The 18,290-nt window shown below is 43.4% G+C and overlaps 1 protein-coding gene across 1 annotated transcript in view; it reads right to left on the reverse strand.

Annotated features, from left to right (window-relative positions):
* The window catches only part of LOC144502445 (GTP-binding protein Rit2-like), a 222,636-nt gene extending 206,751 nt beyond the window's left edge, over positions 1–15,885 (reverse strand). Inside the window, 2 exon segments of the mRNA XM_078226412.1 lie at positions 2,900–2,973; positions 15,831–15,885. Of these exon segments, the coding sequence (XP_078082538.1) occupies positions 2,900–2,973; positions 15,831–15,885 (129 nt within the window).
* Positions 15,886–18,290: the final 2,405 nt, after the last annotated feature.

Below are 18,290 nucleotides of genomic sequence, written 5' to 3' on the forward strand. Positions count from 1 at the left end.
ACCTGAAGATGAAAATCCTCTGGGACGATGGGTGGGGTTCCCACACTCATACAAGGAGACTCCAAGCTGGTCTGGCAGTGAGAATTCTGCACCAAAATCATCCTGCAGCAATGGCACAGTATAAAATGAAGCTGAGACATGTTAGGAGCCTTTCAATGACAATGCATGGAATCAGGAAAGTTAAGCAATGATATCTATTCATGTGAGATTAATCCTGTAAAGTGGCTCTAATCAATATCCTTGTATTAACCCCTTGTTCACAGCATGAAAATTCCCCAAAGCAATAACAAATTCTAGAATGACTGGACAAGCTCCAGAAACCTGGTACAAAATTGGCACTAATTTCCTTATTAAATATTTACCTCATATTCATAGTGAATGAAACTCCCAGCATCTACAAGTGTCATTTTAACAACAGGGAAGGGAGGAACCTTGGTATGCACTCTGCACTGGCCATCATTTCAGGGGCCAATAATCTTGACATGGGAACAAAACCCTTAAATATCAATTGCTGGGGGGAGGCGGGGGGGAGGTTTCCTCGCCCGTGTGGGCTCTGTGGGATGGGGTCTGCGGCGGAGGGGCAGACTCTGTGATTGTGGGGGGGGGTTCCATGTCCAGCTCTGTGTCTGTGGGGCGAAGGTTCTGTGTCTGTGGGGTGAGGCGGAAGGAGCTCTGTGGTGGCGTGGCTTTCTCTGGTCCATGAGGGGGCATCATGGCGGGGTAGGAATGGGGCGTGGGTCCGTGGTGAGGGTGACGTCATGGAGGAGATTCTGTGAGGAGGTGGGGGCGCTTCTACTTTTATTTTTTTAAATCGGGGCATCCTTTAAAAATGGTGCCCTGACCTTTTAAAAATCTAAGTTGCTTCAGGGACCGGGCCGAATCAGTTGTGGGAACCGCTCCTTAACTTTTATTTTACTAAGAGCCTAAAAATATGGCGGATGGTGGCACCCACTCCATTTTGCACACCCACTGCACTATTCTGCAAAAAAAATCAGAAAATTCTGCCCCGGCACCGCATCAAAGATCCCGAACAAAATCAAAGTCAGTGGAAATCAGGAGGAATACTCTCTACTGCATAAAGGAAGATGGTGAGGGGGAGGCTAACCCTCTCAGCCTCTGGACATCACCACAGGAGTTCCTCAGAGTGATGATTACACAGTGTTCACTGCCATTCACAATCCCTCAGATACTGGGGGGAATTTTCCTGTCCCACCCACCATGGGAATTGTAGCGGGCGGGGTGGGGGGGTGGCGGCGGGTGGGTGGGGGGCAGGAGGAGGGTGGAGGATCATGCAAAGTTCCGTTGACCTCAGGCGGGAAGTTCCGGTTTTGGGGTGAGCATGGTCGGAAAATCCCGCCCACCGAATCAGTTTCTGCTATTACGCAGCAATACCTGGATAATGTTTAGGTTTGCGCTGATGTGTGCTGAATAACATTTATGCCACACAAATGCCAGGCAATGACCACCTCAAAAGAAAAAAAAAAAATCGAACCACCCCCTTTTGATGTTTAGTGATTCCAGCATTTGGGACTTACTACGTTCACCAGAGAAAAAAAAGACTGAGCTGGTGCAGCCATATAAATACTATGAATACAGGAGTAGGTCAGAGGCTGGATGTTCTGCAGCTCACCTGGTGATTCACCAAACCTGTCCATTATCTATACTCCTTATACACCTATGACTGTGTGGCCAAATTCCCCTCCAACTCGATTTTCAAGTTTGCTGACAACACCACTGTAGCGAATCGGATCTCAAACAATGATGAGTCAGAGTACAGGAATGAGATAGAGAATCTGGTGAACTGGTGCAGCAAAAATAATCTCTCCCTCAATGTCAACAAAATGATTGTCATCGACGTCAGGAAGCGTAAAGGAGAACATGCCCCTGTCTACATCAACAGGGACGAAGTAGAAAGTGTCGAGAGCTTCAAGATTTTAGGTGTCCAGATCACCAACAAGCTGTCCTGATCCCCCCATGCCAACACTATAATTAAGAAAGCCCACCAACGCCTCTACTTTCTCAGAAGACTAAGGAAATTTGGCATGTCAGGTACGACTCCCACCAACTTTTACGGACGCCCCATAGAAAGCATTCTTTCTGGTTGTATCACAACTTGGTATGGCTCCTGTTCTGCCCAAGACCGCAAGAAACTACAAAAGGTCGTGAATGTAGCCCAATCCATCACGCAAACCAGCCTCCCATCCATTGACTTTGTCTACATTTCCTGCTGCCTCAGAAATGCAGTCAGCATAATTAAGGATCCTACGCATCCCGACATTCTCTCTTCCACTTTCTTCCGTCGGGAAAAAGATACAAAAATCTGAGTTCACGTACCAATTGATTCAAGAACAGTTTCTTGAATCAATTGGTATCAGACTTTTGAATGGACCTACCTTGCATTAAGTTGATCTTTCTCTACACCCTAGCTGTGACTGTAACACTACATTCTGCACTCTCTTGTTTCCTTCTCTATGAACGGTATGCTTTGACTTTATAGCGTGCAAGAAACAATACTTTTCAATGTATGCTAATACATGTGACAATAATAAATCAAATCAAATCAAATCACAATTCAGGAGTTATGATAGAATATTCTCCACCAATCTGGATGAATGCAGTTCCAACAATACCATTCTAGACAAAGCAGCTTGCTTCAGTGACACCCCATCTGCCATCTTAAATATTCAGCACCAGCACAGTGGCAGTTGTCTGTTACCACTTACAAGATGTTGACCTTGCCAGCAATCCTCAAATCCCATGAATGAATTTTAAAAATTAATTTCTCTATGTCATTTAGAAGTCATTTCCTCTCTTTGCCACCCTGACATGACCTTAAGCGAGTCCATTGAGGTATTTGCAGTTTTTGGTTGCTTAAAGACTCAAAGGAGCAAAAATAGACCTGTCCAGCTGTGTCTAATATGTCCAAATATGCAAGATCATCATCGATTCGGACTTGAGCCTCGTATGCATCTTCTGCAGGGGGAGAAACATGAATTTAAGTATAATTTGATCCATTGTGCCTTGAAGTTTAGTCACTGTTAAATGGTTTGGAACAATGTACTTTGAATTTTCTGGAACTGAACAATTCAATTGTTTAAAAAGCTGTTCTTTTCATAAGGAAGTGAATTGATAAAATATCAATTAAAACATAATTCCTTTTTAATTGCAATCGAGGTTTCATCTCTTGTGCACAGCATTGGAAGGAATGTGTTTATATGGAACCTCCTCACATCCTATCCAAAACAATATTTGTCAGTTTTTCGAGTGCAGTCACGGGGTGGATTCACGCCAGTAGGATGTTCTGGTCCCGTTGCTGTGATGTTGATTTTGCTGAGCGCCATGTTTTCCATCCTCGCTTGCAGCAGCAGCAAGGCGTGAAAGGCAGGGAAATCCCGGCCACTGTCTTTATGTCAGTAAACCCAATCAGCTAATTTGTACACAGCAAGGTCCCAGAAATGGCCAATCAGATAAATGGCCAAATAGCAAGAGCTCAATTTTAACTCAATCCATCAGTGTGAATGAGCAGGCCAACAGTTAAGATTAGAGAAATGGGGTTTACCATCCCACTGACCACTCCTTTCACTTTGCTGTCAATTGTCTCATCAACTGATTCAAATGGTGATCAGATGATGTCATTTGAACTCTTGCACAACTTTAACTGGATGTGGTTATAGGTCTTCCCCAGCGGTCAGCCTCTGAGCAAAGCCTACTGGGATTGGCTACACTTACTGACTGACATGACTGGATATTAGTGAGGTAACTCACCTGAGGGTCACTCAGACCATTAGAATCCGTGTGCCATTGTGAATAGTGCATTTCTAAACTAGATCTGAGCTTCCAGTTTCTTCTTTGTAATCCACTTTGCATCTCATTGTAAAATGATTATTGACTAAATTCTGCATCATTATCAACTCATAGAGTCATAGAGGTTTACAGCATGGAAACAGGCCCTTCGGCCCAACTTGTCCATGCCACCTTTTTTTTTTAAAACCCCTAAGCTAATCCCAATTGCCCACACTTGGCCCAAATCCCTCTGTACCCATCTAAATGCTTTTTAAAAGATAAGATTGTATCCGCCTCTACTACTACCTCTGGCAGCTTTTTCCAGACACTCACCTCCCTCTGTGTGAAAAAATTGCCCCTCTGGACACTAAGGTATTTCTCCCCTCTCACCTTAAACGTATGCCCTCTAGTTTTAGACTCCCCTACATTTGGGAAAATATATTGACTATCTACCTTGTCAATGCCCCTCATTATTTTATAGACCTCTATAAGGTCACCCCTCAGCCTCCTACGCTCCAGAGAGAGAAAAGTCCCAGTCTATTCAGCCTCTCCTTATAACTCAATCCATCAAGTCCCAGTAGCATTCTAGTAAATCTTTTCTGCACTCTTTCTAGTTTAATAATATACTTTCTATAATAGGGTGACCAGAATTGCACACAGTATTCCAAGTGTGGCCTTACCAATGTCTTGTACAACTTTAACAAGACGTTCCAACTCCTTTATTCAATGTTCTGACCGATGAAATTGATCAAGATCCCGTTGCAATTGGAGGTAACTTTCTTCACTGTCCACTATGCCACCAATCTTAGTGTCATCTGCAAACTTACTAACCATGCCCCCGATATTCTCATCTGAATCATTAATATAAATGACAAATAACAGTGGATCCAGCACCGATCCCTGAGGCACACCGCTGATCACAGGCCTCCAGTTTGAAAAACAACTCTCTACAACCACCCTCTGGCTTCTGTCAAGAAGCCAATTTTGTATCCATTTAGATACCTCACCCTGGATCTCGTGAGATTTAACTTTATGCAACAACTTACCATGCGGTACCTTGTCAAAGGCCTTGCTAAAGTCCATGTAGACAACATCTACTGCACTGCTCTCATCTACCTTCTTGGCTACCCCTTCAAAAAACTCTATTAAACATGTGAGACATGATTTTCCACTCACAAAGCCATGCTGACTGTCCCTAATCAGTCCCTGCATCTCTAAATGCCTGTAGATCCTGTCTCTCAAAATACCTTCCAACAATTTACCCACCACAGATGTGAGGCTCACTGGCCTGTAGTTCCCAGGCTTTTCCCTGCAGCCCTTCATAAACAAAGGCACAACATTTGCCACTCTCCAGGTGCCTCAGACACCTTCAGGCATCTCACCCTGACTATCGATGATTCAAATATCTCGGCTAGGGGACCCGCAATTTCCTCCCTAGCCTCCCACAACGTCCTGGGATATACCTTATCAGGTCCTGCAGATTTATCTACCTTGATGCGCTTTAAGACTTCTAGCACCTCCTTCTCTGTAATATGTACACTCCTCAAGACATCACTATTTATTTCCCCAAGTTCCCTAACATCCATGCTTTTCCCAACAGTAAATACTAATGAGAAATATTAATTTAGGATCTCACCCATCTCTTGTGGATCCGCACATAGATGACCTTGTTGATCCTTAAGAGGCCCTACTCTCTCCCTTGTTACTCTTTTGCCCTTTGTGTATTTGTAGAAGCTCTTTGGATTCTCCTTTGCCTTATCTGCCAAAACAATTTCGTGTCCCCCTTTTGCTCTCCTCTCTTAACTCTACTCCTACACCCCCTATCCTCTTCAAGAGATTCACTTGATCCCAGCTGCCTATGCACATCATGTGCCTCTTTCTTCTTCTTGACCAGGGCCTCAATATCCCGAGTCATCCAGGCTTCCCGACTTCTGCCAGCCTTGCCCTTCACTCTAAGAGGAATGAACCCTGGTTAACACACTTTTGAAAGCATGCAACTGACCAGACATTCCTTTGCCTTCCCACAGACTCCCCCAATTAACTTTTGAAAGTTCCTTTCTGATACCATCAAAATTGGCCTTGCCCCAATTTAGAATATTAACTTTTGGGACAGACCTGTCATTCTGCATAGCTACCTTAAAGCTAATAGAATTATGGTCACTGGTCCCAAAGTGATCCCTCACTTCTGTCACCTGCCCTTCCTTATTTCCCAAGAGGAGGTCAAGTTTTGCCCCCTCTCTAGTCAGGCCATCCACATACTGAATGAGAAATTCCTCCTGAATACACTCAACAAATTTATCTCCATCCAAGCCTCTAATACTATGGCTGTCCCAGTCAATGTTGGGAAAATTAAAATCTCCGACTATTACCACCCTATTTTTCTTGGAGCTGTCTGTAATCTCCTTACATATTTGCTCCTCAATTTCCCGCTGACTATTTGGGGGCCTATAGTACAACCCTATCAAAGTGATTTTCCCCTTCTTATTTCTCAGTTCTACCCATATAGACTCAGTGGTCGAACCCTCGGATATATCCCCTCTCGGTACGGCCGGGATGCTTTCCCTAATCAAAAGTGCAACTCCCCCTCCTCTCTTACCTCCTGTTCTATCTTTCCTATAGCTTCTGTACCCTGGAACATTAAGCTACCAGTCCTGTCCCTCCCTTAGCCATGTTTCAGTAATTGCTAAAATATCCCAGTCCCAGGCCATCAATGCCCTGAGTTCATCTGCCTTGCTCGTCAGGCTTCTTGCATTGAAATAAATGCAGTTTAATCTGGACTTCCCTTGCTCTCTGTCTTGCTTCTGTTTGACCTCCCTGGTACTAGGATTACTGACACTGCGTATGAAAATAGTTTAATTGAATCTCCTTTGTTTCAGAATCAACTGCTGACTTCCCCTCTATTATTGCTACTGACTAAATCAATGAATTCATCTCCGCGTCACCATTACCTCTGTCCTATTCTTATATCCAAATAGTCATTTGTCACCATCCAACTGTTCCAGAGTATTGTACTGCTGTATGTCTTGGAGCGTATCAGTATGATGAAGATGACATATGAGTCTATTGTCTTTTCTCCGTGAGCAATGAAAACACTTCGCCAAGTGCTCTTTCATGATAATAGTGCCCCTTTCATTTGAGGCCAACGTGGAATTATTTACAGTACTGCCTTCCCTCAGTGGAAATAATCTTTTTGTTCTTTCTCTCCAAAATGACAAGAATTCGTATAACCTTTATAACTGCTTCAACTTTAGGGGCCAAGACAGACTGCTGTTATATTGGCCAGTGCCACCGGCAGATGAGCACTCAAAACAGATTATTATTACAGCCTAGGAAACCAATTCATCCTGGTCCTTTGTGTCTCTGTAACACTGCCTGCTCTTATGTTCTTTGTGTGATCAATGATTGAACAGTCTGATGGGTGAATTGACTTTGCATTTTTATCAGTCAGCAGCAACATTTACTACATGGCCCCATTCTGTAATCAGCTGTAATTTGTCTTCAGGAAACCAGTATCAATAGACAAGCTGGCTCAGTGCACTAATTTCATGTTTATCAGAAGACAGTCCACAAACGAAATGGATAGTTACCACTGTTCTCAAATGTTGAATCCTTGGGGCATAAATGGGTGCTGTTCAATGATTTTGCAGTTAATATTATTGCCATTCACAAAGCACTCAAGCACTCACAATGATGGTTGTCGCACTACAACCGTGGCTGCTGTTTGCTAGGAATAATGGGCTAGAAAAATAAAACACATCGCATTGTTCCCAGGATTTAATTCCATCATGCTGTGAAAGCCAGCATTCAGTTAATGGTGAAACCTGCTGGCAGAGATTCACAGCTCTCAACTGTACTTTGCAAAGGGTGTGCTGCATTAAAACTCTTGCTGTCAGTGAGTGGAGTGTCTCCAAGTGATGTACCTAGCAGAGCGATTGCAGTAATGTAATCCAGCAGTATAGATTTCCTCTGGCAAAACATTTCTACGCTTACAGCAAAAGATTGAGAGGTTACCTGTCATTTTTATGCCATAGATGTCTTTTCGATGGCCCAGGTCATTTGGATTAAGATAGTTGAAATTGGCTGAATTGGATTTAATTACAAAAACCCAAAACTATGCTTGGCTGAGAGCCCAAAGCTATTACAATAGGAGAACATCTGCTCCCCAGGATGAAACATTATTTGACTGACAGCTCAAACTCTTTGATCTCTGTGTTCAATTTTACTTGACACAAGGTAAGTGGCTTCAAGGGTTTGTGCTTTATACATTTCAATACTCGATCAGGCTTGGACACTCTTATTAATTTGGTCCAGATATCTTGTTCAAGCATAGAATAAAATTATCAATGGGTTGCATTTTGTTGAAGCCTTCTTTTATACATTTGGAGTATTGTGAGCAGTTTTGGGCCCCATATCTAAGGAAGGATGTGCTGGCCTTGGAAAGGGTCGAGAGGAGGTTCACAAGAATGATCCCTGGAATGAAGAGCTTGTCGTATTAGGAACGGTTGAGGACTCTGGGTCTATACTCATTGGAGTTTAGAACGATGAGGGGGGACCTTATTGAAACTCACAGGATACTGCGAGGCCTGGATAGACCAGACGTGGAGAGGATGTTTCCATTAGCAGGAAAAACTCGAACCAGAGGGCACAACCTCAGGCTAAAGGCATGATCCTTTAAAACAGAGATGAAGAGGAATTTCTTCAGCGAGAGAGTGGTGAATCTGTGGAACTCTTTGTCGCAGAAGGCTGTGGGGGCCAGGTCATTGAGTGTCTTTAAGACAGAGATAGATAAATTCTTGATCAATAAGGGGGCCAGGGGTTATGGGGAAAAGGCAGGAGAATGGGGATGAGAAAAATATCAGCCAAGATTGAATGGTGGAGCAGACTCAATGGGCTGAGTGGCCTAATTCTGCTGTTATGTCTTGTGGTCTTATACATGTCACTATACGCTGTGGTGTTCATTGGTTCTAGAAAGTGTACAGTGGATCAATGGGCATGGGCTTGACAAGGGAGCATGAGGGACTGGATAGGGTGGGTGGTAAGGCAGAGCTTGGCTTGGCAGCATGAGGGGGACCACTATCCAAACTTACCCTTTAAAAGATTCCCTTATGAAAACTAGTGTTCATGACTCCTTTAAGGACTGTGAACCATGACTCTTTAAAAACCTAACCCAATTCCATGAAAATTGCAGAGGAATAGGAGATGCAATGGAGCCGGCCAGGTCGGAAGTGCAAGGGTACAGGCTTTTGATAGGAACCATCTCACACCCCTTAACAGGACTCCTGAAAAATTAAACAGCCCTGGAGTGGGTTGAGAATCCTGGATTAGGACAAGCCTGCCATGCTTAAAGGGCTCCAAAATCTGCCAAACTCAGTGAAAACCCAGGCCATAAACTGAAGGAACTGTAATTCATCAAGGCTACGCATATCGGTGTTTGACAATATGTTATGTTGTTAGGTGCCCTTTTTTAAAAATGCCACGTAAGATTTATTGATTTGCATTACTTCCACCTCTTGTCCATTATTTCATCTCAAATGCCAGCTTGCCTTTTCACTTGTTCACTGATGAATATGGACACACGATGTGGACCCATTGGGCAGGAAGGTAAATTAGCTGAAGAACATGCATGCTCTTACTCCCACCACCAGGATCACAGCCTTGCCCTTTGAAAGGGGGTGTTCCTTATTGATTCCAAGTCAATACTTAACTCTGGAATTTGAATTCATCTTTTGCTTTCCTTAGTTGTGGCCCTGATGTTCACAATGGTTTCGTTAATCTGGAATAAAAATGTCTCGAATATTGGATGGCTGTAATAAGGAGGTATTGGGACAGCTCCTTGGGAATTTGATGATTTTTAATCAGTAAGTGAATCAAAGGTAATGGGGATAAGGTGGGAAAGTGGAGTTGAGGATTATCGTATCAGATCAATCATGGTCTCACTGAGTGATGGAGCAGACTTGATAGGCCAAATGGCCTCCTTCGGCTCCTACATCTCATGGTCTTGTGGTACAGATTTGCATGAACCTCTTCTCATGATTGTACACCAACCAATAAAATCCCTTGGAATTCATAAAAGTCCTGGTTTCTGTGGCAGTACTCGCACTAACTATTGGCATTAGAGACAAGTTTACCTAATTGTCAGCCCTAGCAAAGTAGTCCATCAGTGAGCTGCCATCTACATTTCCATGCAGCTGATTGCGAGATCCTGGTTATGTCTGTACGAGATGTACGAGGCAAGTTGTTTTACAGAGGGTGGTGGGTACCTGGAACTCGCTGCCGGGGGAGATAGTGGAAGCAGATACAATAGTGACATTTAAGGGGCTTTTTGACAAATACATGAATAGGATGGGAATAGAGGGATATGGAAGGGTAGGGGGTTTTAGTTCAGTCGGGCAGCATGGTCGATGCAGGCTTGGAGGACTGCAGAGTCTCTTCCTGTGCTGTAATTTTCTTTGTTCTTTGTTTTTCTTTGTTCTTTGTAGCACTGTGGAAAAATCAGGAAGGGAAAAGGTGATGATCACTTTCACAGCCATTGGTCAAACAGCGAGCAGGTGACAACCTTGGCCTGCGGAAGCACTGCTATTCTGAGAGCTCAAGGAAGTTGAGCCTGGTGGCACAGTGGTTAGCACTGCTGCCTCACAGCTCCAGGGACCCGGGTCTAATTCTGGTCTTGGGTCACTGTCTATGTGGAGTTTGCACATGCTCCCTGTGTCTGCGTGAGTTTCCTTCGGGTGCTCTGGTTTCCTCCCACAGTCCAAAGATGTGCAGGTTAGGTGGATTAGGCATGAGAAATGTGTGGGATTACGGGGATAGGATGGGGAAGAGGGCCTGGGTAAGTTACTCTGTCAGGGAGTCAGTGCAGACTCAATGGGCCAAATGGCCTCTTCTGCACTATAGGGATTCTATGATTCTAAGCCATGTGATGTGGGTAGTGCTTTCTGCAACCTCAGCAACTCTCCTGTGCCTCTCCCTCCTGTGTACCATGTTGATTCAACCATAGCATGTCAATGCTCTCATAGATAGTCTTGGTCTTACTCTTCTGATGTACTCTTAAACATACCCCAGGCACCTCCCACCCTGACCTCATCTCCATGGTTGAGAAAGCTCTAAGTACTCTCAGCAACATGTTTGCCAGAAGGAACTGAGACTGAAGCTACAATAAATAATAGAAACATAGAAAAACAACAGCACAATACAGGCCCTTCAGCCCACAAAGTTGTGCTGTGCATGTCCCTACCTTAGCGATTACTAGGCTTACCTATAACCCTCTATCTTACTAAGTTCCATGTACTTATCTAAAAGTCTCTTAAAAGACCCTATCGAATCCGCCTCCACCACCGTTGCTGGCAGCCCATTCCACGCACTCACCACCCTCTGGGTGAAAAACGTACCCCTGACATCTCCTCTGTACCTACTCCCCAGCACCTTAAACCTGTGTCCTCTGTGGCAACCATTTCAGCCCTAGGAAAAAGCCTCTGACTATCCACTCGATCAATACCTCTCAACATCTTATACACCTCTCTCAGGTCACCCCTCATCCTTCGTCTCTCCAAGGAGAAAAGGCCGAGCTCACTCAACCTATCCTCATGAGGCATGCTCCCCAACCCAGGCAACACCCTTGTAAATCTCCTCTGCACCCTTTCTATCGCTTCCACATCCTTCCTGTAATGTGGCGACCAGAACTGAGCACAGTACTCCAAGTGTGGTCTGACGAGGGTCTTATATAGCTGCAACATTACCTCACGACTCCTAAACTCAATTCCTTGATTGATGAAGGCCAGCACACCATACGCCTTCTTAACCACAGCCTCAACCTGCACAGCTGCTTTGAGCGTCCTATAAACTCGGACCCCAAGATCCTTCTGATCTTCCACTCTGCCAAGAGTCCAATAATGTTTTATTTAGGTGTGGTAATGACCAGTTTAAATAGCCAGACTCTATATTAACTCAGTGTTTTGATCAGTTTCCCATTAAACTGAGAGGGCTGCATGTTGGAGCTGGATTTCAGTTACACTTCAATTTCTCTAATTTTCAAAACTCTCTGCATCCTCCAACTCCCCAGCTAGTGCTTCTGACTGGCATTCTTCCTCCTTCCATGGGGCGGCACGGTGGCACAGTGGTTAGCACTGCTGCCTCACAGCGCCAGGGACCTGGGTTCCATTCCCGGCCTGGGTCACTGTCTGTGTGGAGTTTGCACATTCTCCTCGTGTTTGCGTGTGTTTCCTTTGGGTGCTTCGGTTTCCTCCCACAGTCCAAAGATGTGCGGATGAGGTGGATTGACCATGCTAAATTGCCCCTTAGTGTCAAGGGGACTAGCGAGGGTAAATACATAGGGTTATGGGGATAGGGTGTGGGTGGGCAGTGCAGGCTCGATGGGCAGAATGGTCTCCTTCTGCACTGTCGGGATTCTATGATTCTCTTTCTCTGATTGTTGTCAGACATTTAGGAAAGGTAATAGTTTTAAGTAGGTGTCCATGTAAGTTTACAATCATGTTCAGGTATATGTGTACCTGTAGCAAGTAACCCCTGTAGCATTATGAAAAGGTAATTATTAAGCATTAAACGGAAGCATTTACTTGATTGACACTGTTAGTAAGAACATAAGAACATAAGAACATAAGAAATAGGAGCAGGAGTAGGCCATCTAGCCCCTCGAGCCTGCCCCGCTATTCAATAAGATCATGGCTGATCTGACGTGGATCAGTACCACTTACCCGCCTGATCCCCATAACCCTTAATTCCCTTACCGATCAGGAATCCATCCATCCGCGCTTTAAACATATTCAGCGAGGTAGCCTCCACCACCTCAGTGGGCAGAGAATTCCAGAGATTCACCACCCTCTGGGAGAAGAAGTTCCTCCTCAACTCTGTCTTAAACCGACCCCCCTTTATTTTGAGGCTGTGTCCTCTAGTTTTAACTTCCTTACTAAGTGGAAAGAATCTCTCCGCCTCCACCCTATCCAGCCCCCGCATTATCTTATAAGTCTCCATAAGATCCCCCCTCATCCTTCTAAACTCCAACGAGTACAAACCCAATCTCCTCAGCCTCTCCTCATAATCCAAACCCCTCATCTCCGGTATCAACCTGGTGAACCTTCTCTGCACTCCCTCCAATGCCAATATATCCTTCCTCATATAAGGGGACCAATACTGCACACAGTATTCCAGCTGCGGCCTCACCAATGCCCTGTACAGGTGCATCAAGACATCCCTGCTTTTATATTCTAGTACCTCTCCTGAACTCACTATTGTACTCACCCTCTGTATTTGAGCATCACTCTTAACTGGTCACTAAACTAAACAAAAATGCTGGAAAGTGATGAAAAAAACAAGATCCAAAATAAGTGAATCACCAAATCTGCTGCCTGTATCCGGGAGAAAGTCCTTCCTCTTTACACTCATCTTGGATTGTTACTGAATTGTGGAATATTACATTCCCATTTAGGTCTGTAAACACTGAGCTGGTGTTTATGAAACCATATGCTACTATCAGAGACATTCAGTTCAATTATACACTCCTCTACCAACAGGGGGTCCATAAAATTCAATGGGTGCCACATGACCACCACCTGCCCACCTGCCCCTGCCCCCACATTGATTAAAGAGTGGATGGGGAAGCTATTGGGTTGTATGCCAATGCAGGCCCTTTAGTGGCTAATTATAGACCACTTACTAGCCTCAGCCTGTCCCCACCAGTATTATATCTGCAGCAGGTGACGCCACGCGCAGGTTGGGAACAGACAAGCGAGGTAGGGCAACCTCAGCTGTGGGGTCCTGGAACAACCAGAGGCACCCCCAGGTGATCCCTTCCTTTTTTAACCCACCCTTCTGCTCCCTCCTGATCTCTTAAAACCTGCCCCTACTCCCTGTCCCCTTCAACCCACTAACCCGGACTTGCCAGCCTGACATTGGTGAGATCCTGGACTTATCTGTCAGTCTGGGTTTCCTTGGCCTGGTGGGGCTGCCTGTAGTCCCAGCACTGGACACCAGTGATACTGCTGGTACAGCAAAGCAGCCGACCATCCAATTGAGCAGTATTTCTCTCAGTGGGGTTTCCTCTAAAGGGAAGGGCATCCAGCCAAGTGATGCTGCTCTGAGCATTAACCAGCTGTGGACCAGCCATCGGACCATTGGGTGGGATGCCTCGACGTTTTTGATGAGGGGTTGGAGACCACAGTGCTCCATAAATCCAGTCCATTACTTCAAACTCCCCTTCCATGAGTACCAGCCCTTCTCAACACAGCTCCTTCAAATCTTCATTGTTCAGGTATGATGGCAAAATTGGAGAATAGATTTTGTGACAAAATCATGTTGTCAGTGCATTTTGGTTTGTTTAAGCAACCAGTAGCATGACTCTTCAAGACAGCCAATATAGGCAACATTTTTTGCTTACTTTTGATTGTTCTTTATCACATTTCTGGAGTGAAACGTGGACAGAAGATGTTCCTGTAAATCACCTCTGATCAGCTTTCCACAAGTTGACACATCAACCAGGATTCACCTGTTCACACTGGAGAAATTGCAAGTGTTGTTGAAGTGGACAGGCACTTGACACCTCAAGACTTCACCCATGGAGGGGTTTGCATGACAATGCCAAACGTCTTTGCCAACAAATACCAACAATGCCCCACATTATTGACACATGCTCACTGACTAAAGTATTGGGTATCTTCCTCACTACGTGCACTAATGAAGCCAATGCTCTAAGATGGTGGGAATTATGCACCGAGTTGATACAATGCTAAACATTTGTAAAAAAATTTTTAATAAATCTTGATTTACCCTGCTGAGCTATGAGCAAATTGCAGCTAGCTGAAATTTGCCAAATGTCCTTCCACATTAGTTTTCTGGTTTTATAAAGCAGCACAACTGAACATAACCTGAGCTTTGTTTTGAATGAAATTTCAATGTGAGGGGAGAAATTTGGCTTACGATCTCCCACTTGTATATGCAAATCATGGTCTAACATCACACACTCCTCCCAATTGATGTGGGACTTCAGTGTCATTACAAGCGTTGCTAGATGTCCTTCAAAAAGAAAGCTTTTCATAATTTTGTTACTCTGGAGACAGCATGAGCAACAATGTTCCTCCATTGTTCAAAAAAATGTTTGTGTGATACTGTTTAAAATGTATTTATTATTGTCATAAGTAGGCTTACATTAACATTGCAATGAAGATCCGCTAGTCGCCACACTCCGGCGCCTGTTCGGGTACACTGAGGGAGAATTTTAGCATGGTCAATGCACCTAATCAGCATGTCTTTTGGACTGTGGGAGGCAACTGGAGCACCCGAAGGAAACCCACACAGACAGAGGGAGAATGTGCAGACTCCGCACGGACAAGGAATTGATCCCGGGTCTCTGGCGCTGTGAGACAGCAGTGCTAACCATTATGCCACCCTGTCGCCCCTGCTGCCCCAGGCAGGGCATTTTGTGCATCCCTTCCCCTCTAGGAACCATGTGCCAACTGATTCAGTATCAGACAAAATGACTGAGAATCCCAATCAGCAAGATGCATTGAGTAGCCTCACCTGTCAGCTTAATTCAAAGGAGACCAGATGTTAAATCCAGCTCCGTATCTTCATTTTATTCAATTTTACTGGTCTGCTTCACAAACTTGCCTTTGAATTCTGAAAGTTTTCCATATCCAGTTTTCCACAAGGAACTTACTCGAAGTTGAAGTCCTGCCCACACTGATTTTTAAGTGGCATTTCTGATTTCATATAAACACAATTTATTCGCATAGCTTTGAAGATGGAAGGGCCTTCTTATACCTCAGAGTCATGTCACCTTTAATAGCTCGTGCTGCCACAGGCTGAGTTACTGCAGTCTTGTCTCACATAAAACTCCTGTTTATTCTCACAAGTTTCCATCAATGAATCTGACTGTCACTCGCAGAAACCACAATTTGAGCCCATTAATTTGGAAGTGAAGGACGGGAAAATAAACCAGAAAGCCAGCTGGGTTCTCCGAACTGCAATCAAGAAATGAATCACAACATTTACTATTCAGGAAGAAAAAATATTACCAAAGCAGCTTCGTGGCTTACCTATTGTAGCATCATGGTAGTCAGGGAAACGGTGGCTGATGAATTGCATTGTCATTGCTGCAACAGGACAAAGGGGCAATTTTAGTACCTCTTGGTGGATTTTAATAAAATGTCGCCTATTGAAATGAAGACATGACATTTGGCTGCATCGGCAGCAATGAGCTGCACAAACATGAAGAGAAGAACACTCTTTAGAAAGCTTTCTTACAGATTAAAAGATAAACTCTCAGCTCAGTGGGAAGACACAAAAGTGAAGGATTTCTTTTGTTGAGGAGAATCTGCAGGTTGCCTGGGAGTTAAGTCTTGCACACAACAGTTGGAGGCTATATTTCATGGAATATAAGAACTTGTGGTTTCTTGTCTCTTACACTCGGCATAAATTAAATATATGCTAGATATTACCTGTAAAATCACATTCGGTGTGGTCCCAGTTATCAAAAATGCTGGCTCCATTTTCATGCAATGTCATAAATCTGCATGTTTAAGTTTGTATGCATTATTAATATTTCTGGTCAATTGGTATGAATCAATATTTCATCTCAATAATATTGAAAGTACCAGAATATGATCCGTTTATGGACATAGTTATGTATTCAACTTTTTAACAATTATATTTTGCACAGAATGACATTGATGCTATTATTTAAGATCATTTAAAATTGAGTTGTCATTAACAAGCTCTGTAGCTGTGGAGCTGAATCCCTGAGGAGACCAGATGCTCAAGATCACCAAGCAGATGTCTGGAAATATTTAAGAGAAAACTTCCACAAAATGTAGTTTTGGATACTAAGAATGGAGGAGGGCATCAAACCCGAGCAAAATAAAATGGTCCCCTCATCCATTCATGATTTTTGAAATGGCTGCTTAATTATGTTTTAGCGTGATCCTTCATATGAATTTCTATTGTGTTTAGTGTCCGTGGTCAGCACACTCATCCCTGAACAAATCCTGAATCTATTCTTTCTTCTGCGAAAACAATGGGGATCCCAGCAATGCAAAAGTTAATCATCCAAGGGGAAATGTGCTCTTTTCCCTATGTCCGCGTGCTACCATCATGAATTGATGGGAGCAAGTGCGATGATGGTTTACAATGTCAATTTTCCACTGGAGCATAAGGTAAAGCTGACATCCCTTTCAAGGCAAAATTGATGCTCCATCCAACAAAGTGCTTCAAATTCCCACCTCCTGTCTGCCTGTCTGCAGTAGGGCACTGCATTTGTACACCATATGCTTGGCTCACTTCTATCCTCTCACAGCGAGATCAACATGCTGCACAGATGAACAGCCAAAGGGGTGGAAATTAGGAAAACCTCCATTTGTAGATGCCAGATTTACAATTGGAAATATAATCACATTCCAAAAATACTATTATTCATCACACTACATAATAATGTCTTCCTGCTTTTAACCCTCAAGCAATTATTCAAAGTATTTACTTTGTACATATGGAACATCTGTTTATTCAGAGAAAAATAACATATTTCCAAGATCTCTCCAGCGGAATTAAGTTATCAGATGTCATACAGTTTTGCTTGGATCACGTGATAACTCAGCTTATTTTACATGGCTATATATTTCACAAATATGCTGTTCCCTAAATGCTTTTAAATCTGAATTTTATAAAAGTTATAGTTTCCAAATAATACATTCTTGAAACCATTTTACTGTTTGTTTAATCAGGCACAACAAATGATCTAATCTTGTGTTCTTTGCAGCAAAATTGAGATGGATGTATTGGTCTCACTATTGCCTTTGGAAAGGATCATCATGTTCTGCAAGCTTCCAATAGTAATGCACAGAAAGCTGTACTCATTTTTTACCACTACTTAGTCACATGATTCTTGTGAGATAGGCAGTTAAATGCAATAACTCAACAGCTTATATGTGCAAGTCTATGCAGTGTTCTTTAAAGGAAACTGTAAGATTTAAAATTTAATTTTTAAAAAAAGCTTTTAATTTGGTACCCAAACAACAGAACTGATGTTCTACATTCTCCAAAAACTACTCACAATTATGATGCAGGGAGGATCAAAGAAATTCTGAACAGTTTGTGCGCTGTGTGGCAATATTTCATTCCTGTGAACTCATCAAAGCTTTAATTTAAGGATCCACTGGGGCTGAAATTCATCTTGGACTTTAATGCAAAATGGTCAATAGAAAATTGGCAGCTTGTTCTACACTTGGGCCTGATTTTATTTTTAATTGTAAAACAGGCTATAGGCCATTTTCCACTACTGACTCCTTCTGTCCCTATTACACATGCACTAAACCTACATAAATATTGTACGATATCAAATCCAAAAGCCTGCTTCAGGGAAGAATTAAGAATCAAAGACTGCAATTATCTACAAAAACACACCGATATATGAAAACGCATTGGATTAATTTCTATCTTTTCCTGCCTTCAACAATGCCATACTGATATTGTTTCAGGACACGCATTGCATCAAGAAAGTAAAA

Source organism: Mustelus asterias, chromosome 1 (assembly GCF_964213995.1).
Source record: "Mustelus asterias chromosome 1, sMusAst1.hap1.1, whole genome shotgun sequence".
Lineage (NCBI taxonomy): Eukaryota > Metazoa > Chordata > Chondrichthyes > Carcharhiniformes > Triakidae > Mustelus > Mustelus asterias.